Source organism: Anomaloglossus baeobatrachus, chromosome 1, assembly GCF_048569485.1.
Source record: "Anomaloglossus baeobatrachus isolate aAnoBae1 chromosome 1, aAnoBae1.hap1, whole genome shotgun sequence".
Taxonomy (NCBI): domain Eukaryota; kingdom Metazoa; phylum Chordata; class Amphibia; order Anura; family Aromobatidae; genus Anomaloglossus; species Anomaloglossus baeobatrachus.
The window spans coordinates 773,790,652-773,816,937 of NC_134353.1; the positions used below are offsets into that span (position 1 = coordinate 773,790,652).

General features: G+C 49.5%; 1 protein-coding gene across 3 annotated transcripts in view; it reads right to left on the bottom strand.

Annotated features, from left to right (window-relative positions):
- SLC12A2 (solute carrier family 12 member 2) overlaps nucleotides 1-26,286 on the bottom strand; it is a 160,424-nt gene that overhangs the window by 22,752 nt on the left and 111,386 nt on the right. For 2 of the 3 annotated variants that reach the window (XM_075324695.1, XM_075324687.1), the window contains exons 21-22: nucleotides 3,313-3,417; nucleotides 1,975-2,025 (exon numbers count right to left, since the gene is read on the bottom strand). In XM_075324695.1, coding sequence (XP_075180810.1) covers nucleotides 1,975-2,025; nucleotides 3,313-3,417 — 156 coding nt within the window. The remainder of the gene's footprint in view (nucleotides 1-1,974; nucleotides 2,026-3,312; nucleotides 3,418-26,286) is intronic. The other variant, XM_075324704.1, reaches the window with a different exon arrangement.

A 26,286-nucleotide genomic window follows, 5' to 3' on the forward strand; every position in this document is an offset into this window, starting at 1 on the left:
AGCAAAAAATACTTAATGAGCTGAATTATTAACAGTGTTACACTTTAGAAAGCTGATCAATCAGATGGACTCCAAATTGTTCACAATGGTATCTACTAATATTCAAACCTAACTAAATAAAGAGTGGTTATTACTGGAAGGGCATGCAAATACATTTTTTGGGGGGCTGCCTCAAAAAAAAAAAAAAAAAAAAAAAAACTCCCGAGTTTTCTAGTGGAGAACACTTCAGGATATGGTCCCTCCTTTGGGGATTTTTTCTATTTCCTGAAGAGGTTTTGAAGAGCATTGTGCATCCTGTATCCTGACAGCAAAGCAGTTGAGGTTTGCTGAGGTGAAGCTGCTCAGGTAAAAAGCATCCGGTCTTTCCTGAAGTGGCTTCACTAGCAGATTTGCTGACACTTTTTGAGTCTTTCAAGCATAAGGGTATGTGCACACACTGCAGATTTGGTGCAGAAATTTTCTGCATGAAATCTGCACCTTCTGGCAGAAAAAATCATCAAAATATGCGCCGAAAAACTCATGCGTTTTTGGTGCATGCATTTTTTTTTTTTTTATGAAGTCAATGGCTGTAAGGGCTAAAAAACGCATTCCACTTGCACAGATTTTCTCAGTGTATCCTAGGCCTTAAGGCCCATTTACACACAACGATATCGCTAACGAGATATCGTCAGGGTCACGGTGTTTGTGACGCACATCCGGCCTCGTTAGCGATGTCGTTGTGTGTGACACCTTTTTGCGATCAGTGTGTGACACCGCAGGAATGAGGAACAACATCTTACCTGCGGCCGCCGGCAATGAGGAAGGAAGGAGTTGGGCGGGATGTTCCGGCCGCTCATCTCCACCCCTCCGCTACTATTGGACGGCTGCTTAGTGATGCCGAACGAACCTCACCCTTAAAAGGAGAGATTGTTCGGCGGCCACAGAGACGTCGGTGAACAGGTAATTGCGTGTGACACTGCCGTAGCGATATTGTTCGCTACGGCAGCGATCCCCCTGAGACGCGCCACCGACATGGGCAGGTGCTATGGCTCGCAACATTGCTTTAGTCTTCACATCATGTTGCTATTAGATTAGGTGGCAGAAAACTGGTGATAATTTCTCATTAAAGGGGTTGTATACAATGTGTGAGGGTTGCGTCTGGTATTGCAGGTCAGCTCCATTGTAGTGAGCACAGCTGAGCTACAATACCAGACACTACAGGTGCCGCTCTGTTTTTGGAAGGAAGAAAGGTTTCTAATCAGATAATAATCCATTTTAAGACAGAGTTGCACTACAATATTATCTCATAACAGCAGTCAGAGGCAATTCATCTGTCAAATTGCATTATCCAACTTTTCTACTCTTCACAGGAAGAATTTTCCACACTAGTTTTTACATGTATGAATTATGTGAATGATATCAAGTTCAACTTGTTTACAGTATAAATGACACACAAGGAAATACCATGAGGAAGTCAGAAGTATTCTCAAAAAGAAAGTCACATAATAGTTATAAGGAGAAGAGGAAAGCAGTAGCCTGGAAAAAGAAGAGAGATTAAAGCCTAAGAGCCACCAACGATTCATTCCATACATCTTTCTTTTTATTTCCCACAAAGATGTTTTTACAGAAATGGCATGCATCACCAACCACCAGGATAGGGGAGAAATATTTAAAGCCAGGCCACCAAGCCCACGTAGAAACAGCGCTGAAGACTGTTCTACTGATTGGTAGGGGTACCAAAGAATCAAGCATTAATCAGCTATCCCATGGAACGATAAGAAATGTCACTTGTGGAAAAACATCTGTTTTGAGAGTTGTGTTTTTTTTTGTTAAATACCAGACATTTTAGTCTCTACAGGATTTTACGGTCAGGAAAGGAAAGGAAAAAAAGAGCGGTGAAAGAAACAAGACAGTACAAAAAGAAAGGAAGAAAGATGAAAAACAACCAAAGATGAAATGAGGCTATAAAAGAAAACAAAAATGGGGAATGCCTGCCTTTTTTCAACAGGGGTTGTGTAGGTTGTGTCTTTCCATCTTCTTCCTCATCTGGATATTATTTAGAAAGAAACATGACACATTATATTAACAGACAATGGAAAATGATATAAAAAAAAAAATAAAAAAACAAAATTACTCACATGAAATAAAAGAAAATAAACCACAAAACAAACACACCTAAGTACTGACAAATTCCACTAAACCACAGATCCAGTGATCTACAAAACCATGCAACATGTCAGTACGTAACAATGTCTGAATTGTATGTTTTGGGGTTAGTTATTTTCAGCATTATCCAAGTATGATTTAAAAATAAGTGTTGTAACCCGGCTGTACAATTACTGATCTTCCAGCAGGCTCTCAGTTTTGCCAGGTTGTAGCTTTAATTAAACATCCCCACTGATGCTGTAACAAAAGAATGGCCCCTTTAATTAAAGCCAGTAAGGGGAGGAAGTATTTGGGCTGAGACGTCTGGTGTTCTCGTACGAGTGAAATCAAGGGTCTCACAAATGGACTATCGCAGCTACGAGTGCTCTGGGGCCATACACATGTCAGGGAAAATCATGGAGACATGTCAGATTAAGATCTAATTAGCAGACCAAAAACGGCAATGCAAGTGTAGGGGTCCGTGGAAAGATCGGACCGCACTAGGATCTCTTCTGACTGCTGTTTGATTTTCACAGACTGTTACATAGGGGTAGGTGGAAAACAGATGACACCAGAAAAACTCTTACTTAAAAAATCAGCTCATTTTTATCGTACATGGAAAATACTGACATACTGTATGAATAAGGCCTTACATTTCTAATTGGGCTTAAAGGGGTTGTCTACTAAAAGGACCACCCTTTTGATTCCACATGTTCTCCCAGGTAAAAAAAAAATAAAGCCTATGCTCACCACCCATGCCGGCGCCGTTCTAGCAGGGCCCCAGTTTGTGTTCCTGGGGCTGATGCAATGTTGATTCTGTTTACTCGCCTTCGTACCAAACGAATAATCAACAGGAAATGATTCATTTGACTCAGGGTCATTTTCTGTTCATTGCTCATTTGGTTAGAAGGTGGGGAGACAGAAGCTGGCGCTGATTCGAAACGGGTCTCGCATGACATCACAATGTCACGTGGGTTGCGGGAACCATGGCACTGCTAAAACGGTGGCAGTACGGGAGGTCCGTATAAGCTGTATTATTTTACCTGAGGGTAACACGTGAAATCAGAAGGCATTGTGCTACTAGTGGACAACCCCTTGGGTATCCACTAATTTTCAAATTTAATTCCCCAAACATCTGCATCAGCCTAAAGGAAAGAAAGCCTAACCTAGTGCTACTTCTGCTGATACCTTTTCTGGAGAAAGGCCTTGATGACTCTGCCTTTTTGCTATAGTCTACGTTTACTACGATGTCTTTGGTGCCAGGAGACTTCTCTTGTGAAGACTGCAATTCCTCTAAAAAAGAAAAGAAACAAAACATTTAAGAACAGAGATTTTCTGAATTCCTGGTGAAAAGTTTCTACGACAACTGAAACCAATACCTTTTACTATTAGCATAACCTTTCATGGTTTACACACAACAACCACAGCAGAAAGCTCAGCAGATTGTCAACTAGGAGAGAATTTGGAGTAAAATCTGGGCCATTGGCTTCTGAAGCCATTCTGACCTCCATAGATTCTGATAACTATTGACCACATTGTATTGATCTTTTAATTCCGCACAGACAAGCTAAAGAGATTTGTAGTCATTAAGATTTCAATTAAAAAGTACTTCCAGGACAAAGCAGAGAGTAGAGGGAAAGGTCTGAAGATAAAAAAGGTCACAATGATCCATATGGTTTGTTCATATATACTAAATGCTGAGTAAGAAACCAAAAGGATCTTTTCATCAGCCTAAGTCCATTAATAAGTATTTATCAAGAAGTCTGTAGGAAAATACTGGGCAGATGGAATACAGGGTGGATCCAGCAGATATAGTCTTAAGGAGTATATTATTGTTATATAGTTACTTAAGAGTATAAAACACGAAAAAAAAAACAAAAAAAAAAAAAAAAAAAAAACAGGCAGAACGTTTAAGTTACTAAGTCCATGCAACACGATTCAACGCTGGACTGGTGTCTTCATCAGGAAAAATGGAACCTAGTCATTAGTTGCAAAATATACACTAGGAGGACAGGAAGAATGAGTGCAGTGATCCCTGTACTCTTAACAATTAGCCAAAACAGAAAGTACTGTAAAAAATGTGAAGTAAAAACAAAATGTTACACTAAAAGAGGACATGAAATAGAGATTAAACAACAACTAGAGAAGATCAGATTTATTCACGGGACTACGGGCCATCAGCCAGGTACAGTAGTCTTTGGCCGTTGCATGGGAAGCTTGTGACTCTCTTACCTTCTGGAACTGTAGGTGCGGTTTTTGATTTGCCAGGCTGGTTTGATGTCATATATGCTTCATTCTGCAATGATGACGTTGCACCAGCCTAGCTAATTAACTGCAGCACCGAGAATCCTGGAAAGTAAGAGGTTCATGAGCCTCCGGTCTAGTGGCCAGAGATTACGGACCTGGCCGATTGACCAGAGACCTGCGAATCGATCCTACAATCATCAAAATAACAAATAGGCAATAATAAATAAAATATTTGTTCTCAGAGGGTAGGACACCTCATATAAGATGGAATCACTGTAAGTGGACGGTTCAGGTCATTTGCTTAGAACAGCACAGATGAAGAAAAGCTCTTCTATTGGAACTTTGATCCATATTAGTTACTTTAGCAACCAGATGCTCATTAATAGCGGAAGCCTGGAAGGGGGGGGGGGTGGCTTGCTAATGGGCAGGTAGGACACGAGTGTCTTGAGCTCTCCCCGGCATCCACAGATACCACCGCTATAATCAAAGTCTCCATTACCCGGATCGTAAAGGGAGGCCCAGGAAACCCTCTGGAGCAGACACGAAGGGAGAAAAAGCCCCAGCGCACATGAACTGTTACTTAAATCAAGGCACATAACTGAGCACACCAAAGCCTCCCAGGTCACTGAGACCCAAAATGGCGCCGGCCACCCATGATGATGATGTGCCGCTGCAGGAGCCAAGCTGTTTCAACCTAGCTCAGCCAGAGGAGGTCCGGGGGGATAATGCAAAGGCTGGAGTTGAGATGACCCTTATAGAAATAAGCAGGCACTTGCAATCACTACCTACCAAAGCAGATCTGGAGATTAACATTGGCAGGCTGAGGTCGCATATAAGAAGGAGCTGCATTCTCTAAAGGCTGTGTTCACCTCCAGGGTGGAGGAGGTGGAGACATCACAGAAGGCTGTGTTCCATGACCTCCAGGCACACAAAAAGATCATCCTCAACAATACAAATAAGTTGGAGGAATTGGCGGGGGGGGGGGGGGGTCTTGAGGATCTTGAAAACCGTGGAATATTATAAGTATTAGAGGCCTACCTGAAGCAGTGAGCAATGCAGATCTGGATCAGGCTGCCCAGAACCTTTTTAAGCAATTGATGGGGGATGGGAGTCCCTACCCAGTGGAGCTGGACAGGATACACCGGGCTGTTGGCCAAGGCCTGCTTCAGAGTCCAGACCCCACAACGACATTTGCAGAATACGTTTCTTTAAAGTGAAGGAGTCTATAATGATGGCTGCAAGGGGGAATGGCCCGATCGTCTTCATAGACACTCAGATCATCTTACTTACAGACCTTGCGAGACTAACCCTACTCCAGAGAAGAGCCCCGAGATCTCTCCTGCTCCAACTCAACGAAAGACATTCCCTACGGGTGAGGGTATCCATTTCAACTGACAGCCTACAAAAGGAGGGAAGTCTGCCAGTCTTCGTTTACTAGGAGACCTCACCAACTTCCTAGGAACATTTGAAATCCCTATGGTGGACTTACCAGAGTGGCCTTCCACCCCAAGGCTTCCTATTACTCTACAAAGATGGATCACTACTCCTCATGCCAAGAAGAACAAGAATAAGGCTCTGAAGCGCACCTTGGGGGGGGCACACACACTTTAGGTCCTTGGGACATATGAGATCTGCCAAATCCACAATGCCTTAACACTTACACTTCTGCATTTATATGTTCCTCCCTTTGATCCGCCGTTGACATGTTACATGCTGGGATGCAGTTGGCCGGTGTTCAGTCGGTTGGTGCTCCAAAGCTAACTACCTATTATTGAAGTCTATTTATATGATCTTGGTTGGCGGTGTTCATCGTGGGGGGAAGAACATAGGTTCCTCATGCTTGCTTTTTTTTGTGTGTGTGTTATGTACCCATGGGACATGTTTTCCTGCATTCTTTATTCTTTTACTCTCTCTGACTCAACGGAGGCTTTTTCTAAAATACACCATAGATTTATTTTTTTTGCGGCGGGGGGTGGGTGTCGCGGAGGCTTCTTCGGCTTTTAGCTTCCACCTTTTCCCTCTTGGTGTGACAAGTTGCTATACATCACACTGTACTAGCACTTATGACCTACAGGGCTCTGGTCGGGTTTTGCGAGTTATTCCTGCCCCAACCCTTCCTCGCCCCTGTCATTCCTCCATTCTCCCTCTCCCTGTAATAACAGATACAAGGGAGAAAGGACAGGCAGGCAGACAGGGGAGGGAATAGCTACCAAAACCCGACCCACCTATTAGATATTCTGCACCACCTGTCAATTAATGTATTTCACAAGCTTTACTTGCCCGTATTTCAGAAAGTATACATCCGATCTCACAACCAATGGTATGTTTAGAAACAGCCTGATAGCACCAGTATAGCACGGGCTTTAGTTTATATAGTAAAATCCTGGTGATTGGTCTTTAAGTCTGAAGTGTGCCGAACAACACTTCTAAGGTTATGTGCGCACATGTGCATAATTCATGCAGTTACGCTGCGCTTTGTAGCTTTGTAGCGCAGCGTAACTGCATGCGTCCTGCGTCCCCTGCACAATCTATGGAGATTGTGCAGGGGCCCTGCGCACGTGGCATATTAGAACGCAGCGCTTCGGCTGCTGCCCGAATCGCTGCGTTCTAAGAAGTGACATGTAACTTCTTCCGTGCGCTTTGCCGGCAGCCCCTGCTCTGTCTATGGCAGGAGCTGCAGGCAGAGCGCATGTTCTCTGCCGGCACCATGCGCTTCAGAACGCAGCTTTTCAGCTGCGCTCTGAAGCGCACCTTTTCGGTGCGGTGCAGAGCGCACACGTGCGCACATAGCCCACGGCATTTCTTAAGCAGACTTCTTAGAAATTTCTTCACAATGGGGGCAGCAGAACAACATGACAATAAAAAGATAAAGCAGTCTAGAAACATGTAATCACACATCTTATTAGTAACATAAGCCCCCATTTAAGAAACAAAAAGGAACAAGGATAATTAATGAGCCATTAATACGGCAGCAGTCTTCCTGTAAATACAGCCACAGTCCAGATCAGACAATGATAGGGAATACCTTACATGATATTACACCCATAAAGAAGGCTTTGCAGTTTTGTCAAAAAACAAGCACAATAGCTATACAAGCCGGAAACGAGCCTTTCCTGTGGTATTCCATTCATCTATAAATAAGTCTCTGATGCAGCTGCTCGTAAAGAATTCCCAGCGGAGAAGCATTTGCCAGGAATAAAAAAGGAAAATGCCACAAAGCTGTATAATATAGAACCATAAATGTGTAATGACAAATCCGCAGCTTAAATAGCAGCGTGTCCAGTCTCCACAACAGATGCAACTACCAGCGTCTTCACAGGTCACCAAAAACCTGAGGGACAACCTGGATGTGCCAAAGTGGAGGAGGAGCAAGAAAAAGTACAAAAAAAAAAATTAAAAATGCACAAAGCTACAAACTTCCCACATGAACATGACCCTGTTCACATCACATTACAGGAAAATGTATTTATTTATTTTTTTAACCCCACTAATCTCAGCCCTGTAGTTTTCCCTTGTGAACCAAACCTTAGGGGTTTATGCTTTTAAAGCATACAAATACAGAGAAAAACAAGTGACGTACCTCTGCCAATGTAGTGGCCAAAAATGCGTTGGCTAATCTGATATATTTGAGATCTAACAGAAGTGGGTTGAGTATTTAATGATTGCTATAACTGCCAACAAATTCATGGCAAGCCATTAAACCTCATGTGTAATGGCTGCTGAAATATATTTAATCAAGGTTCCAGAAATGCACTGCAGTTTGATTGACGTGTGCAGCGGTGCGGGCCTGTGTGGGTCGGATCCTTAGCGTATGTTCCTCCTCCTGCATCTTGTATTGCATGCCCCCTTTTTTTTTATTTAAATATTGCGCTGTGCCGCCATTGCTGCTGATGGCAAGTAATACAAGACGCAGGAGGAGGAATATACGCTGAGGATCTGACACACAAAGGCCCCTGTTCAACACGTCAATCAAAGTGCAGTGCATTTCTGTAGCTTTGATTAAATATACTTCAGCAATCAAGCATCCGATCTTTCTACAAAAGGAATCCCTGGATACAGCATCCTAGTGCCAGTATGGCACTGCCTTTACTTCATATAGCAAAATTCTATAAAAAGATGGTTACGTTTTAAGTTAATACACCAATATCTAACAATAAATATACAACATACAGTACAGACCAAAAGTTTGGACACACCTCATTCAAAGAGTTCTCTTTATTTTCATGACTTTGAAAATTGAGGATTTAAATTGAAGGCATCAAAACTATGAATTAACACATGTGGAATGAAATACTTAACAAAAAAAAGTGTGAAAAAACTGAAAATATGTCTTATATTCTAGGTTCTTCATAGTAGCCACCTTTTGCTTTGATTACTGCCTTGCACACTCTTGGCATTCTCTTGATGAGCTTCAAGATGTAGTCACCGGAAATGGTCTTCCTACAGTCTTGAAGGAGTTCCTAGAGATGCTTAGCACTTGTTGACCCTTTTGCCTTCACTCTGCGGTCCAGCTCACCCCCAAACCATCTCGATTGGGTTCAGGTCTGGTGACTGTGGAAGCCAGGTCATCTGGCGTAGCACCCCATCACTCTCCTTCTTAGTCAAATAGCCCTTACACAGCCTGGAGGTGTGTTTGGGGTCATTGTCCTGTTGAAAAAGAAATGATGGTCCAACTAAGGCTGCTTTCACACTACTTTTTTTAACAAGCGTCATGAACGTTTTTTTGCTGTAAAAGCGTATCCTGCTTTTACAGCAAAAAAACGCATACAAACGCATGTGTTATTTTGCCGGATCCTGTCACTTTAAGTTTATGGGCGGGCATTGGAGTCATGTGATCGGGAGTCAGTGAACTGAACATGATAGACTGGGAGCCGGCTTCTGAAAGCTGCAAAGGCTCGTAACCAAGGTAAACATGGGCTAACTTTCTTGGATACCCGATATTTACGTTGGTTACAAGCATCCGCAGCTGCTAGGAGCCGGGCTCCCTGCACACGTAACCAACGTAAACATCGGGTAACTAAGAAGCGCTTTGCTTGGTTACCCGATATTTATCTTGGTTACGAGTGTCCGCAGCTCTCAGGCGAGGGAGAGAGAGGCAGAGAGGGAGGGGGAGAGAGGGAGGGGGAGAGAGGGAGGGGGAGAAAGAGAGAGGGAGGGGACGAGAGGGAGGAGAGGGAGGGAGAGGCAGAGAGGGAGGGGGCGAGAGGGAGGCGGAGAGGGAGGGGGAAAGAGGGACTGATTTCTGGTCATGCTCAGTAGAGCAAGCAGGATCCTATCAGCATGCCAGCGTTCACATGCGTTTGCATGCTGTTTAGTCAGGAGCCAGCAATTTGCAGTATTTGGACGCAGCCACAAGTAGCGTTTTTAAAAAATGTTAAAAAACTGCAACTCGCTGGATCCTCACTATAACGCACGCAAACGCAGGTGAACGCATGTTGACGCGAGTCCATTGCAAATGCATTGAAATGAAAACGCATTTGCACTGGATCCGTTTTTGCGTTAAAAAAACGTTCATGACGGATGTTAAAAAAACGTAGTGTGAAAGCAGCATGAACGCAAACCGGATGGAATAAAGAGAATTTTGTTTACTTACCGTAAATTATTTTTCTTATAGTTCGGTCTTGGGAGACCCAGACCATGGGTGTTTAGCTTCTGCCTTCGGAGGACACACAAAGTACTACACTTAAAAGTGTAGCTCCTCCCTCTGAGCTTATACACCCCCTGGTGAGCAGACCCAGCCAGTTTAGTGCAAAAGCTGAAGGAGAATAGCCACCCACAAGTAGAACAGAGCAAGAGCCGGAACAACCGGAGACTCTGTCCACGACAACAGCCGGTGATAACACACGGAACAAGAAAATTGCCAACAGGCAACAGGGAGGGTGCTGGGTCTCCCAAGACGGAACTATAAGAAAAAGAATTTACGGTAAACAAAATTCTCTTTTTCTTTATCGTTCCTTTGGGAGACCCAGACCATGGGACGTTCCAAAGCAGTCCCTGGGTGGGAAATAAACAGAACAAAACTAAGAAGTAGGCAGAACCTAACTTCACAAATGGGCGACAGCCGCCTGAAGGATGCGTCTGCCAAGCTCGCATCTGCCGAAGCATGAGCATGCACTTTGTAGTGCTTCGAGAAGGTATGCCGGCGAGTCCAAGTGGCAACCTGACAGACTTGTTGAGCCGTAGCCTGGTGCCTGAAAGCCCAAGAGGCACCGACAGCTCTGGTCGAATGTGCCTTGATCCCCGGCGGGGGAGGCACCTGAGTACTCTGGTAGGCGTCCGAAATTGTCGATCTAATCCAACGGGCTAAGGTCGGCTTAGAAGCAGAGAGACCCTTGCGCCGACCTGTGGTTAGCACAAAAAGAGAAGTGCACCGCCTAAGTGCAGCGGTGCGAGACACATAGATCCGGAGAGCACGCACCAGATCCAGAGTATGCAGCGCTTTTTCAAAGCGATGAACAGGAGCCGGACAAAAGGAAGTTAGGGTAATGTCCTGGTTAAGGTGGAAAGGAGAGACTACCTTAGGAAGAAAGTCCGGAGTCTGACGGAGAACCACCTTGTCTTGATGAAAAACCAAAAAAGGTGACTCCGAAGAGAGCGCAGCCAAATCAGAGACTCTCCTGATGGAAGTTATGGCCACCAGAAAGGCCACTTTCTGTGAAAGACGATACAAAGAAACTTCCATAAGAGGCTCAAAGGGGGGTTTCTGCAAAACCGTGAGAACCAAATTAAGGTCCTAGGGATCCAAGGGCCGCCGGTAAGGCGGAATGATGTGAGACGCGCCCTGCATGAAGGTGCGGACCTGAGCCAGCCGAACGAGACGCCTCTGGAACAGAACTGATAGAGCTGAGACTTGTCCCTTGAGAGAGTTGAGGGACAGTCCTAGCTGCAGACCGGACTGTAGAAAAGACAGAAAGGTCGGCAAGGAGAATGGCCAAGGAGGATGGTCGGAAGAGCAACACCAGGACAGGAAAATTCTCCAAGTCCTGTGATAGATCTTAGCGGAGGAAGACTTACGGGCCAGAGTCATAGTGGAGATGACTTCAGGAGGAATACCAGAAGCCGTCAAAATCCAGGACTCAAGAGCCAAGCCGTCAATTTGAGAGCTGCAGAATTCAGGCGGAAGAACGGACCTTGCGAGAGTAGGACTGGACGGTCCGGGAGATGCCACGGCATCTCTACGGACAGATGGAGCAGGTCTGGATACCAAGCTCGCCTGGACCAGTCCGGTGCAATGAGGATGACTCGACGGCCCTCCATTCTGATCTTGCGCAGGACTCTGGGCAAGAGAGCTAGAGGGGGAAACACGTAGGACAGACGAAACTGGGACCAGTCTTGAACCAGAGCGTCCGCGGCGAATGCCTGAGGATCGTGGGAGCGAGCCACGTAAACAGGAACTTTGTTGTTGTGACGGGATGCCATTAGGTCCACATCCGTAGTGCCATTTGCGGCAGATTGACTGAAACACTGCCGGGTGCAGGGACCACTCGCCACCGTCCACGGATTGACGGCTGAGATAATCTGCCTCCCAGTTTTAAACGCCTGGGATGTGGACTGCGGATATGGTGGACTTGGAGTCCTCCACCCATTGAAGGATGCGTTGTACCTCCAACATTGCCAGGCGGCTGCGTGTCCCGCCTTGGTGATTGATGTAGGCAACCACTGTCGCGTTGTCTGACTGGACTCGAATGTGCCTGCCCGCCAACAGGTGATGAAAAGCTAGGAGAGCTAGAAGCACGGCTCTGGTTTCCAGCACATTGATTGAAAGGGCTGACTCGGACGGAGTCCAAGTGCCCTGCGCTCTGTGGTGGAGACATACCGCTCCCCAGCCGGATAGACTGGCATCCGTGGTGAGGATCACCCAGGACGGGGCCAGAAAGGAGCGTCCCTGGGACAGAGAGAGGGGCCGAAGCCACCACTGAAGAGAGCTCCTGGTCCGTGGCGACAGAGCCACTAACCTGTGTAAGGAGGAAGGCCGCTTGTCCCAACAGCGAAGAATGTCCAGCTGCAGGGGGTGCAGATGGAACTGGGCAAAGGGAACAGCCTCCATTGACGCCACCATTTGACCCAGCACCTGCATCAGACGCCTGAGGGTATAACGGCGGGGCCTCAGCAGAGAGCGCACCACCAGTTGGAGGGACTGCTGTTTCACCAAGGGCAACTTCACAAGTGCCGGCAAAGTCTCGAACTGCATCCCTAGGTACGTGAGACTCTGGGTCGGAGTCAGAGTGGATTTGGGCAGATTGACCAGCCACCCGAATTGGGCTAGAGTGGCGAGAGTGAGCGAGACACTCCGCTGACTGTCTGCGCTGGATAAAGCCTTGACTAGAAGGTCGTCCAGGTAAGGAATCACTGCCAACCCCTGTAGGTGCAGAACCGCAATCACTGCCGCCATGACCTTGGTGAATACCATTGGGGCTGTGGCCAACCCGAAGGGGAGAGCCACAAATTGGAAATGATCTTCTCCGATTGCAAAACGTAGCCAACGCTGGTGTGAAACTGCAACTGGCACATGCAGATAGGCATCTCTGATGTCGATGGACGCCAGGAAATCCCCTTGGGTCATTGAGGCAATGACTGACCGCAGAGACTCCATTGAAAGTGCCGCACCTGAACATGATTGCTGAGAAGCTTGAGATCCAGGATGGGCCGGAAGGTACCGTCCTTTTTGGGGACTAGGAAGAGATTTGAGTAGAAACCTCTGAACCGTTCCCGGGCGGGAACCGGTACAATTACTCCGTTGGCCTGCAAGGATGCCACGGCCTGAGAGAAGGCGGCGGCCTTGGAGCAGGGGGAGTTGAGAGAAAAAATCTGTTTAGCGGGCTGGAAGAGAATTCTATCCTGTAGCCGTGGGAGATGATATCTCTCACCCACTGATCGGAGACGTGTTGAAACCAAGCGTCGCCAAAGTGGGAGAGCCTGCCACCGACTAAGGACGTTGCCGGAGCGGGTAGATAGTCACGAGGAGGCTGCCTTAGTGGCAGCACCTCCTGCGGTCTTCTGTGGATGCGCTTTTGGGCGCCAGTTGGATTTCTGGTCCTTGGCTGAGTTAGTGGACGAGGCCGAGGGCTTAGAGGACGACCACTTGGAGGAACGAAAGGAGCGAAACCTCGACTGATTCCTACCCTGGGCAGGTTTCCTGGCTTTGGTTTGTGGCATGGAAGTACTCTTCCCGCCAGTAGCTTCCTTAATAATTTCATCCAGCTGTTCTCCAAACAGCCGGGACCCAGCAAAAGGGAGCCCAGCAAGGTACTTCTTTGAAGAAGCATCTGCATTCCACTCTCGAAGCCACAAGACCCTGCGGATAGCGAGGGAATTAGCCGAAGCCACCGCAGTGCGGTGAGAAGCCTCCAGCATGGCAGACATGGCATAGGATGAAAAAGCTGAAGCTTGGGAGGTCAAGGCAACCATTTCGGGCATAGATTCCCTGGTGAGGGAATGCATCTCCTCTAGAGAAGCAGAGATGGCTTTGAGCCCACACTGCTGCAAAAGTCGGGGAAAACGAGGCCCCCGCCGCTTCATATACAGATTTGGCCAGAAGGTCAATCTGGCGGTCAGTGGAATCCTTAAGGGAGGTGCCATCAGCCACCGACAACGGTCCGGGCTGAGAGCCTAGACACTGGGGGGTCTACCTTTGGGGACTGAGCCCACTCCTTGACCACCTCAGGTGGAAAGGGAAAACGGTCATCAGAACCACGCTTTGGGAAGCGTTTGTCAGGACAGGCCCTGGGCTTGGACACAGCGGCCTGAAAACTGGAGTGGTTAAAGAACACACTCTTTGCCCTCTTAGGCGAGGTAAACTGGTGCTTTTCTGCCAGAGAGGGTTGCTCCTCTGATACTGGCGGATTGAGATCCAGTACAGAATTAATAGAAGCAATCAAGTCACTAAGATCTGAGTCACTTTCGGACAGATCAATGGGATACATGGAGTTAGCCTCCGAGCCCCCTGTAAAAGCATCCTCCTCATCCTGCGAGTTCGCTCTTGAATCAGAGCCGCGGGAGGAGGAGGAGGGAGAGGGAACCCTGCGTCTCTTCTTAGGAGGACGGGGTCTGGGACCTGATGATGAATCCTCTGTGAGCTCCGGTCCTGAGAGAGCCCTAGCAGCAGAGGCACCCTGTGAGGGGGGCTGATGCATATTCATCAAAGTCCTGGACAGAAGTCCCATGGACTCAGCAAAAGACTGGGAGATAGACCTAGAAAAGGATTCTACCCAAGCCGGGGGCTCAGCCACAGGAGCAGGAGCAGCCTGAGAGACCACTGGGGGAGAGACTCCAGGCTGTGGCACCGCCAAGGTAGAGCAGGCATCACAATGTGGATAGGTGCTCGGTTCAGGCAGCAGGAGCTTACATGCAGCGCATACAGAGTAAAGCTTTGGAGCCTTGCTCCTCGTGTGAGACATGCTGCTGGAGTGGGGGCTCTGCCAGAGAATGAACCCCAGAGAGTATATACAGAGGTCCACAACCAGAGCCGGTTGTGGCTTACCAGACCGCTGTGCTGTGCAGAGCGGTGTTGTGTGCCCTCCAGATCCCGAAGCCCGGACCCCCAAACACAGCACCTCAGCAGGGATGCAGAACGCAGACCAGCGCTGAGTGAACTCTGAGAAAATGGCCGCCGGAGCGAAGGGAGGGGGCGGGACTTGCATGAAGAGCGGGATCTGGAGGGCCAGAGAGACCTACAGGGGAGGAGACACGCACAGCAGTGGGGAGTGTCCCTCCCCTGTGCAGAACGGCCGCCGGGAGGAGCCGCGCTGTCCCTCTGCATGAGTGACATGCGAGGGCAGTGAAACGAAACTAGGCCTCCGGCGAAGCCGGGGCCTAAATTTGAGCGGTGAGGCCGACGCGCAGGCACCATCGGCGCGGTTCTCGGGCGACAGCTAGAGAACCCGCCGGAAATGTCAGTAAATACAGTAAGCACACTCTCCCCAAACAATAAAGCACAGGGACCCCCAAATATAAACGTCTCAGGTACTTAGCTGCTGAGACGCAGGGCCAGGTCCCTGGGGATGAGTGCTCCGGTCCAGCAGGGTCCTGAAGGGCTGCGGATGGAGACCGGTCTCCTGCCAGGCATGGAGACCGTGCTGGCTCCCACTTCAAGCCAGAGCCCAGGAGGGATGGTGAAGGAGCACGGCATGTAAGGCTCCAGCCTAGGAAATCAACCTTACAACACCGCCGACACAGTGGGGTGAGACGGGACATGCCGGGGGTCCAGACGTGGACCCGCAGTTCTTCAAACTCATTCCAAGAAAAAATCATATGAGAATGCATGTGTGGATGTATGCCTCCTGAACACAAAGCGATAAACTGGCTGAGTCTGCTCACCAGGGGGTGTATAAGCTCAGAGGGAGGAGCTACACTTTTAAGTGTAGTACTTTGTGTGTCCTCCGAAGGCAGAAGCTAAACACCCACGGTCTGGGTCTCCCAAAGGAACGATAAAGAAAGCATGCCGCTGCCAGATGCTGTGGTAGCTATGCTGGTTCAGTATGCCTTCAATTTTGAATAAATCCCCAACAGTGTTACCAGCAAAGCACCCCCACACCATCACACCTCCTCCTCCATGCTTCACGGTGGGAACCAGGCATGTAGAGTCCATCCGTTCACCTTTTCTGTGTCGCACAAAGACACGGTGGTTGGATCCAAAGATCTCAAATTTGGACTCATCAGACCAAAGCACAGATTTCCACTGGTCTAGTGTCCATTCCTTGTGCTCCTTAGCCCAAAACAAGTCTCTTCTGCTTGTTTCCTGTCCTTAGCAGTGGTTTCCTAGCAGCTATTTTACCATGAAAGCCTGCTGCACAAAGTCTCCTCTTAACAGTTGTTCTAGAGAGGTGTCTGCTGCTAGAACTCTGTGTGGTATTGACCTGGTCTCTAATCTGAACTGCTGTTAACCTGCGATTTCTGAGGCTGGTTACTCGGATAAACTTATCCTCCACAGCAGAGGTGACTCTTTGTCTTCCTTTCCTGGGGTGGTCCTCATGTGAGCCAGTTTCTTTGCAGCGTTTGATGGTTTTTGTCACTGCACTTGGGGACACTTTCAAAGTTTTTCCAATTTTTCGGACTGACTGACCTTCATTTCTTAAAGTAATGATGCCCACTTGTTTTTCTTTACTTAGAATTTGTATTATGGCAAGAAAAAAGAAGCTAACAGTCTATTCAGTAGGACTATCAGCTGTATATCCACCAGACTTCTGCACAATACAACTGATTGTCCCAACCCCATTTATAAGGCAAGACATCCCACTTATTAAACCTGACAGGGCACACCTGTGAAGTGAAAACCATTTCCGGTGACTACCTCTTGAAGCTCATCAAGAGAATGTCAAGAGTATGCAAAGCAGTAATCAAAGCAAAAGGTGGCTTCTTTGAAGAACCTAGAATATAAAGACATATTTTCAGTTGTTTCACACTTTTTAGTTAAGTATTTCATTCCACATGTTTTAATTCATCGTTTTGATGCCTTCAATGTGAATCTACAATTTTCAGAGTCATGAAAATAAAGAAAACTCTTTGAATGAGAAGGTGTGTCCAAACGTTTGGTCTGTACTGTATGTAGAATATATGAAGTGTTACATTTGTTATGAAGTGTTAAAGATAACCTGTCAGCAGATTTATACACCCCAAAGCAACATCATCACCGTAAAGTACATGTAGTGATAATTTACATCCATACCTTCATATTACAAGCTCGTGTCTCCATTGTCTTGTAATTCATTGGCCAATTTTTATGTAAATTAATGCATAGGTACTGGGGCTTGGCCTGCGCTTCCAGTTCTCCGACTTCTCCAGTGTTTTACCTTCTGCCAGTGATTGACTAGTTAATCTTCCCAGTGACATGCTTCGCCGGCCAACATCTTGTGCAGATGCAGTCAGCCTGGGTGCGGTGCCTGCGCGTTAATGACTGTTGGAAGCCAACATGGACAATGTATGTATCATAAGGAATTACTGGACTCCATATTGTATCTATGAGCTACCAACATTACCAGGACTGTACATCAAAGGAATCGGCCATGTACAGTGAAGAGTTTCATGGCCATTGAAGAGGCAAGAAGGCCATTGTGTGTTCTGTGATGAACTGACCTTTGTCCTATCAACATGATAAAGGTTGCATCTTCACGTGAATTGAACATGGTGCCTTTAGCCTCTTGGAAGATACACAACACCTGTGGTATTCATGAATTGAATGTTCTGTTTCTAGCCTATTAAAATGGATATTGGTAAACAATCCCTTGTTCAAGTGGAATACAAGCCATTGTACTGGAGATGGACATCAGGTCTCCAACCTGAATTGAGTGTAAATCTGTCCTCAGGCTTTGTGATATGAAAGACCTTTTCTACATACCAGAACACTATCCACAGGATCCACAGGTTTGTCAAGACTCGTCTTAATCCTTTAACAAATTGACCTCGGAGAGCCACCTTCAGGAGAGCATTGACATCAACAGCCAAATGCACGTTCCTGGACAACTCAAAAGACTGTGACCTGATTGGATGTTACTAATATGTGGAGGTGTTACAGGGATGGGCACTGTATGGGCTATGTGTGATTGTGCGTCTGATATAAAGGTATCCTACCAAGCTAGTCAGTCTATCCACTTCCCATCTTCTACCACCCTTTCCCATTACCTTTCCCCTTTCATTGTACCCTTTTCCCTTCGTTAGGTTTCCCTTATGTATGTCATTGTAAATTCCCTATTTGTAATAAATCCCCTTTTAAAGATCCAGTAGTTCTTGTTAATTACGATTAACTGGCACCCTAAAACTCAGCAGATTTCTACAATGACCTAATAACATTGCGAGGGCCAGTCTATCCATCTGTACGTGCTGCCCTCGGAATGACATCGCCTGCGTGAGAGGTCAGCTACAGGATCTGGTCGCAGGGAAGACTGTGACCTGTCAATCACTGGCAGTAGGATGGCGTCGGGAGGAGAGACACGCTGGAGACCTGTAAGTGCAGACCAATCCCCTGTACTTTCATGCTCATTTGCTTAAGAACTCACAGATTACGAGACAAATCTGTAATATAAAGGTAATCATTATTATAGGCACTTTACTGTGATTATGTTACTTTGGGGTACACAAATCTGGTGACAGGTTCCTTTTAAATATGATACAATATACCTGATGTCAGAGCGTCTATGACTAGAAAGGATGAGAATTTCATATTAACAAGTAGGACAGAAGCCTCAAGATATGAATGTTTACAACAAGCAGATGTGGCAGTGAAAGGGTGGATGCATATCGGGCTACGTCATACATTCCTTCCATTGTCTAAAAATCCTCACTGCTCGTGAGAGAGAAGGCAACATTTACAATTTGTGCTATCGGTCAGCAAAGTTATTGTCAGCCCACTTCACCCTAGCCGAGTACCGAGGACCTCTCCGCTTCCGTCATACAACGCCTGTTACAAGAGGGGTGAGGGTGAAAGCCCTTTCTATAACAGCATGTCCTGTCACACCTTCCTCTGGCATTCGCATCATGATATTCTTGTCCTTACATGTCATGTCATTCAAGTCAGTGGAAAGATTCATTTGTACTCATTAGTTTATTAAAGGGGTATTCCCATCTCCAAGATCCTATCCCAATATGTAGTAGGAATAAGATTAATAATAATAATAATAATAATAATGTTAGCAAATACCTCCAATTAGAATCGTAGTATAGTTCTCCTGATAGAGCCATGGCTTTTACCTCATGTGCAGGGCATTGCAGCGTAGGTTTCAATGGTTTCGACCAAGAGCAACTAACTACCTGTCACTATATGAGTGGACATTACCATGGATACCTAAAATACCTAATGTGCAGGGCATTGCAGTAAGATACATAGCTAGATTAGGCTGCTTTCACACATCTGGCTTGAGCTCTGCGGCTCAATCCGGCTGTGCAAGCTATGCAACGGATGCGGTGAAAACACCGCATCCTTTGCATAAGTTTTTCCCTTGCGGCCCGTCCGGTTTTTGCCGCTTGCGGCATGCTACTGAGCATGCGCAGTGGCAAAAACCGCATGCGGCGGCCGGATGCGGTTTTTGCCGCATCGCGCCGCATCCGGCCGCCATAGGCATGCATTGAAAAATGCGCCGCATCGGCTGAATGCGGCGCGATGCGTTTTTTTTTGCCGCACGAAAAAACGTGCTAGGCAACGTTCCATCCGGCCGCCGCATCAGCTAAATCTGCCGCATGTGGCAAAAACCGGATGGAACGCAAGGCCATGCGGCACAATGCGGCACTATTTAAAGTCTATGCAGAAAAAGTAGGATTTTTGTGTACTCACCGTAAAATCTCTTTCTCAGAGTCTTCATTGGGGGACACAGCACCCACCCTGCTTGGTTTTTTGGTTGATTCAATTGCATTTGCCTGCTATTTTTTCAGTGGTCTTATGTTCATAGACCTCTTGTTTGCACGGCTGCATTGTTTTAGTTACAACTTGTGTTTATGTATGGTGATTTTGGTACTCCTCCTACTGCTTGTGCACCAACTGATCTGAGCCCACCTCCGGCTCGGGGTGTATGCTGCTAGGGAGGAGCTAACTTTTTTATGTTTACTTAGTGTCAGCCTCCTAGTGACAGCAGCATAACCCATGGTCCTGTGTCCCCCAATGAAGACTCAGAGAAAGAGATTTTACGGTGAGTACACAAAAATCCTACTTTCTCCATCGTTTCATTGGGGGACACAGGACCATGGGACGTCCAAAAGCAGTCCCTGGGTGGGAATACCGAAAAACCCGCAGAGGCAGACAACAACAACCTCCCTCGGCGGGCTTGCACTATAATTGAATGCTGCCACCCTATTACAGGTGCGCAACTGCTGCCTGCAAGACCTTTCTCCCAAAAATAGCATCTGCCGATGCTTGGGTGTGAACGTGGTAGAACCTAGTAAAGGTGTGCAGGCTAGACCAGGTAGCGGCCTTGCAGACCTGGTCGGCCGACGCCTGATGCCTAATCGCCCAAGAGGCGCCCACTGCGCGGGTAGAGTGCGCCTTTACCCCCCGCGGCGGAGACTTGTCCCGAATCCGGTAGGCCTCTGATATGGCGGAACGGATCCATCTGGCAATTGTGGCCTTGGATGCCGATTCACCCTTCTTGGGACCAGAAGGGAGAACAAACAGACCATCTGACTTACGGAACGGCGCGGTCCTGGAGACATAAATTCTAAGTGCACGCACTAGGTCCAGGGTGTGCAAGGACCTCTCCAAGCTGTGAGAGGGGCCAGGACAGAAGGATGGAAGGATGATTTCCTCGTTAAGATGGAACGGGGAGACCACCTTTGGGAGAAAAGCGGGATCTGGCCGGAGAACCGCTTTGTCCTGGTGAAAAATCAAAAAGGGGGAACGACAAGAGAGAGCTGCCAGCTCTGACGTCCTGCGAATAGAAGTGATGGCAACAAGAAACACCACCTTCCAAGACAGGTGAGACAGGGAAGATTCTCGCAAGGGCTCGAATGGGGAGCCCTGAAGTGACCCTAGGACTAGATTAAGGTCCCACGGTTCTAGAGGCCGACGGTACGGCGGTGCCAGGTGGGCTACTCCCTGGATGAAGGTCTTAACCTGTGAACGAGCGGCCAGTGGCTTCTGAAACAGGATTGATAACGCCGATATCTGGCCCTTTAGTGTTGCGAGCGAGAGACCCGCATCTAGGCCTGACTGCAAGAATGCCAACAGGGAAGGAAGGGAGAAGGCGAGAGGAGAAGAAATATTCTGCTCTTCACACCACCTGAAGAAAACTTTCCACATGCGGTGGTAAATCTTTGATGAAGATGGCTTCCTGGCCCTAATCATTGTCTGAATCACTCTTGAGGAAAAACCAGCCTTAGCTAGAACCCAGGATTCAATGGCCAGGCCGTCAAATTTAGGACCTGTGAGTTCTGATGGAAGAGAGGCCCCTGCTGCAGGAGATCTGGACGGTCTGGAAGGCGCCACGGAGCGTCTGCGAGGAGCTGAGTTAGTTCCGCGAACCATGCTCGCCTGGGCCAGTCCGGAGCCACTAGGATGACCGGTATCCCTTCCGCCTTGATCTTCTTGAGGACCCTCGGAATTAGAGGGAGCGGAGGGAAGATGTACGGGAGACTGAACTGGCTCCATGACAGGGTGAGGGCGTCGACTCCTAAAGCCAAGCGGTCGCGGCACCGCGCTACAAAGTGCGGAACTTGACGGTTGAACCGGGAGGCCATTAGGTCCACGTCCGGAACTCCCCATCTGTCGCAGATCTGGTTGAAGACTTCCCGGTTGAGGGACCATTCTCCGGAGGCGAGGCCTTCCCTGCTGAGGAAGTCCGCCGCCCAATTGTCCACGCCTGGGATGTGTACCGCTGAGATCAGGGAGTGATGACACTCGGCCCAGTGCAAAATCTTCTTGACTTCTCGCATCGCCCCGACACTTCTTGTGCCGCCTTGGTGGTTGATGTACGCCACCGCCGTCGCATTGTCCGACTGGATCCTGACCGGGCAACCCTGTACTAGGTGCCGAAACTGCTGCAAGGCTAGCCGGATGGCTCTTATCTCCAAAATGTTGATCTGGAGACAACTCTCTCTCGGTGACCATCGGCCCTGCGCTGTGTGATGTCGAAACACTGCTCCCCAGCCCTGGAGACTGGCGTCGGTGGTCACTATCTTCCAGTGGAGCGGGAGGAAAGACCTCCCTGATGCGAGGTTGCGCTGATTGAGCCACCAACGGAGGGAGTTGCGGGTCTCCGGCGAAAGATGAAACCTGCGGTCCAGAGAAAAGGGAGATCTGTCCCACTTCTTCAGCAAGGCCAGCTGGAGTGGCCGGAGATGGAACTGTGCAAAGGGTACCGCTTCCATCGCCGCCACCATATGACCGAGGACTCGCATGCCGAACCTGATGGACACTTGGCGCTGACGCCGAAGAGCGCGGAGTCCTCGTTGTAGGGAGGAGATCTTCTCCTGTGTGAGGAAAACTCGCCCTTGGATGGTATCGAATACCATGCCTAAAAAGGTGATCCGACGGGCCGGGATCAGAGAGGACTTCTTCCGATTTATCAGCCACCCTAACCGTGAAAGGGTGTCGATCGTGACCTGAACCCCGAGACGACAGTCCTCGAAAGAAGAGCCCTTTATCAACATATCGTCCAAGTACGGGATGACCATGACACCCCTGGCATGCAGGACGGACATGGCAGCAGCCATGATCTTCGTAAAGACCCTGGGTGCGGATGCGAGGCCGAAGGGAAGAGCTGTGAACTGGAAGTGATCTTCCGCTATCGCAAAACGGAGGAACTGTTGGTGAGAGGTGGCTATCGGGACGTGAAGATAGGCGTCTTGAATATCCAGCGATGCCAGGAATTCGCCTACCTCCATGGACGCGATGACGGACCGGAGTGACTCCATTCGAAACGGCCGAGGTCTCACCGACCTGTTCAGAAGCTTTAGGTCGAGGACGGGACGGACAGAGCCGTCCTTTTTGGGGACCACGAAAAGGTTGGAATAGAACCCCTTGAAACGCTCTGCGGGAGGGACTGGTACCACGACTCCGGTTCGGAGGAGGGAGTCTATGGAGTGAAAGAACGCGCGAGCCCGCGCGGTAGACTCGGGAGGGCGAGATAGGAAAAAACGTCTCGGTGGCTTTGCCTCGAATTCTATTTTGTAGCCTGATGTGATGATCTCTCTGACCCAGGCATCGGCGGTCAGGGGGATCCACACATGCTGAAAACGAGACAGGCGCCCTCCCACAAGTCTGGCGCTGTTGCGCGCCGACCGCGAGTCACTTGGAGGAACGACGGCGGTAACCAGAAGAGGATCTCGTGGACTGGCGGGGGCGTGAACGCCAGGCGGGATTGGTCTTGAATGACGGGGTCTTCCTGTCTCTCGGAGGAGAGCGGCTTTTCCGCGGCTGGGGATTGGAGCTGAAGCTGCGAAAGGACCGGAAACGAGCGGTGGAGCGCCGATTCTGGAAGCGCTTGGGGCGCAATTGGGGGAGAGATGTACTCTTTCCTCCCGTTGCATCGGAGATCAGCTGGTCCAGCCTATCTCCGAAGAGACGCTCCCCTAGGAAGGGCAGGGAAGTTAGTGACTTCTTAGAGGCCGCATCCGCGTTCCAGGAGCGGAGCCAAAGGGCTCGACGGATGGCCACATTGTTGCTGGCGGCCTGGGTCGCGCAACTTGCAGACGCCAGGGCTGCATTGAGCAAGTACTCACCCGCGAGGGAAATCTGCGAGGCGATGGGAACCAGGTCCGGATTGGTAGGAATGGCGCGGAGACCGCCGCGTAGCGTGTCCGCCCAGGACATCAGGGCCTTCGCCACCCAAACCGAGGCGAAGGCCGGAGAGAGGGATGAGCCCGCTGCCTCGAAGGCGGAACGGGCCAACCTGTCAATAGTACGGTCCGTAGGATCTTTGAGAGACGTACCGTTAGTGAGTGGAAGGACTGTGTGAGAAGACAGGCGGGAGACTGGGGGGTCAACCACAGGGGAACCTGCCCAATCCTTTCGAAGACCCTCAGGAAAGGGATAATGCAAATCGATGGACTTACCGCTGGTAAATACCCTGTCCGGCTGTTGCCTGTGGCTGCGCAGTAACTCAGCGAATTCTGGATGTCCGCTGAATGTGTTCTGGGCCCGCTTCACCCGCTTAAAGGAGACCTGGGTGCTCTGGGAGGAGACTGGGTCCACCTGTACCTTCAAGGTCTGGTTTACTGCTTCTATCAGGCTATTTACCATGTGCCGAATATCGGCCGCCTGCTCTGAGTCCTGTAGGGGTACCGCATCGGAATCATCCTCGGAGCAATCAGAAGCCTCCCTGGAGGACTGACGGTCTGGACCTGGGGATGAAGGTGAAACCTGGGAAGAGTCTGAGGACGAGACCCGGCGGGTCCGTTTCTGAGCAGCAGAGGAGGACCCTGCAACGGGGCTCACCTGCTCCGGGGGCAATTGCGCCGGGTCTGCGGGAATCTGGGCGAGCGTCGGCAGCAGGCGTAGAGCTTGCGCGATGGTCCGAGAAGCCTCAGAGAGGGAATCTACGGACTGGGACAGGGACGCTAGCCAGTCGGGGGGGGGCGGGACGCAGGGCCCTGCAGCATATGGCGCTGTGGCGTCTGCGGTATCAGAAGCGTCGGCCGCGGAGTCCTGCGGAGGCTGCGCGTCTGTAGAACAGACGGAGCATAGTGGGGCGTCCTGACCCTGGGAAAATTTGGAGCTGCAGGAGGAGCATGCAAAAAATAGTGCAAAGGGGGCCTGCTTGGATTGGGTGGGCTTAGCCTTAGGCATGGTGCACACAGGTACTCTCCCTGGTGGCTGCTAGGAAGGAGACAGGAGAGGGTTAACTCGTCCCTAAACTCAGAGAATGCTACCTAGTGAGGGCTACTCCTTAGGAGCAGAGCTTACCCAGGTCCTGCGTGCTGCCCACCAGTCCAGAAGTGGAGTCCAGGAATGAGCTGGCCAGAAAACTCAGAACGCCGGCGTGCTGCAGCCTCAGGGGACCAGAGGCAGGCTAAAATGGAGAGGGGACGCTGGAGGAGGCTGGGGGAGGAGCAGGATTCCGGCGCGAAAAGTCTGGAGGATTCACAGCCCCCACCATCTGCCAGGAGGCAGAGCAGTGGGAGGTACAGAGGGAGACGACCGGCGGCCAATAGCATGCAGCGGGGGCGTGGTTAGGACGCAGGAGCGACTAGGCCGAAGCCGGGGACTAAATTTATGGAGGGGGCCGGGGGAAAGAGCAGGGAAGTCGGATCCTACCTGCAATCGGCGGCGCCGGCTCAGCGATGGATGCGGTGCAGGCAGAGCTCCCTGGCCCTGCCTGTGAACAGCGCTGCTCGTCCAGGAAGGCTCCGGGGGAGAGCGTGCTGAAGGCAGGGTAGTAGGCATCATGATGGGGGTAGACAGCCCCCTATCAGGAGAAGGCAGCGTGACAGGGCCCCATCTATCACAAACGCTGCTGAGGTTCCATCCCTGCTGTATTCCCCTGTACGCCCTTTGGGGTGATACCTCAGGGCGAATCAGGGGTGCCCACAAAACAACCTGCCCACACGCGCACCCCCGGGAGTGGTACCACGGGGACGGGCGGGGGAGAGGGCCCCGAAGTCTCAAGCCCCTGCGACCCTGGGGAGCGGTACCCACGGGGCTGCGGAGAATGAGTGAAGCGAATACCTGCAGAGAAGAAGACGACAGGTATGAGAGCGATGAGCGGCGCCGAAATAAAATAAAAAAGCGCAAAAACATACATGGCTGAGGGGGGCCGAGACGGCCCACATCAGCCTCCTACGACACTAAGCTAAAAACTGATCTGAGCCCGCCTCCGGCTCGGGGTGTATGCTGCTAGGGAGGAGCTAACTTTTTTATGTTTACTTAGTGTCAGCCTCCTAGTGACAGCAGCATAACCCATGGTCCTGTGTCCCCCAATGAAACGATAGAGAAAACGCAACCGGCAGCAAAAAAAAAACGGTTGCGATTTTTCTGCAAAGTGCCGGAGTGTGCCGCATTGCAGAAACCGGAGGTGTGAAAGCAGCCTAAGAAGAACTATACTACATTTCTAACTGTATTTGCTATTATTATATTATTATTCCTACTAGATATTGGGATAGGATCTTGGAGATGGGAATAACTCTAAAGGTCGCTTTACACGCTACGATTTATCGTGCGTTCGCATGAGCAATCGCACCCGCCCCCATCGTTTGTGCGTTACGGGCAATTTGTTGCCCGTGTCGCACACAGTCGGTAACCCCCTGTCCCACTACTTACCTCCCAAACGACCTCGCTGTGGGCGGCGAACATCCTCTTCCTGAAGGGGGAAGGACGTTCGGCGTCACAGAGACGTCACAGAGACGTCACACAGCGGCCGCCCAATAGAAGCGGAGGGGCAGAGATGAGCGGGACGTAACATCCCGCCCACCTCCTCCCTTCCTCATTGCGGGTGGCCACAGGTAAACTGTAGTTCCTCGTTCCCGGGGTGTCACACGGAGCGATGTGTGCTGCCTCGG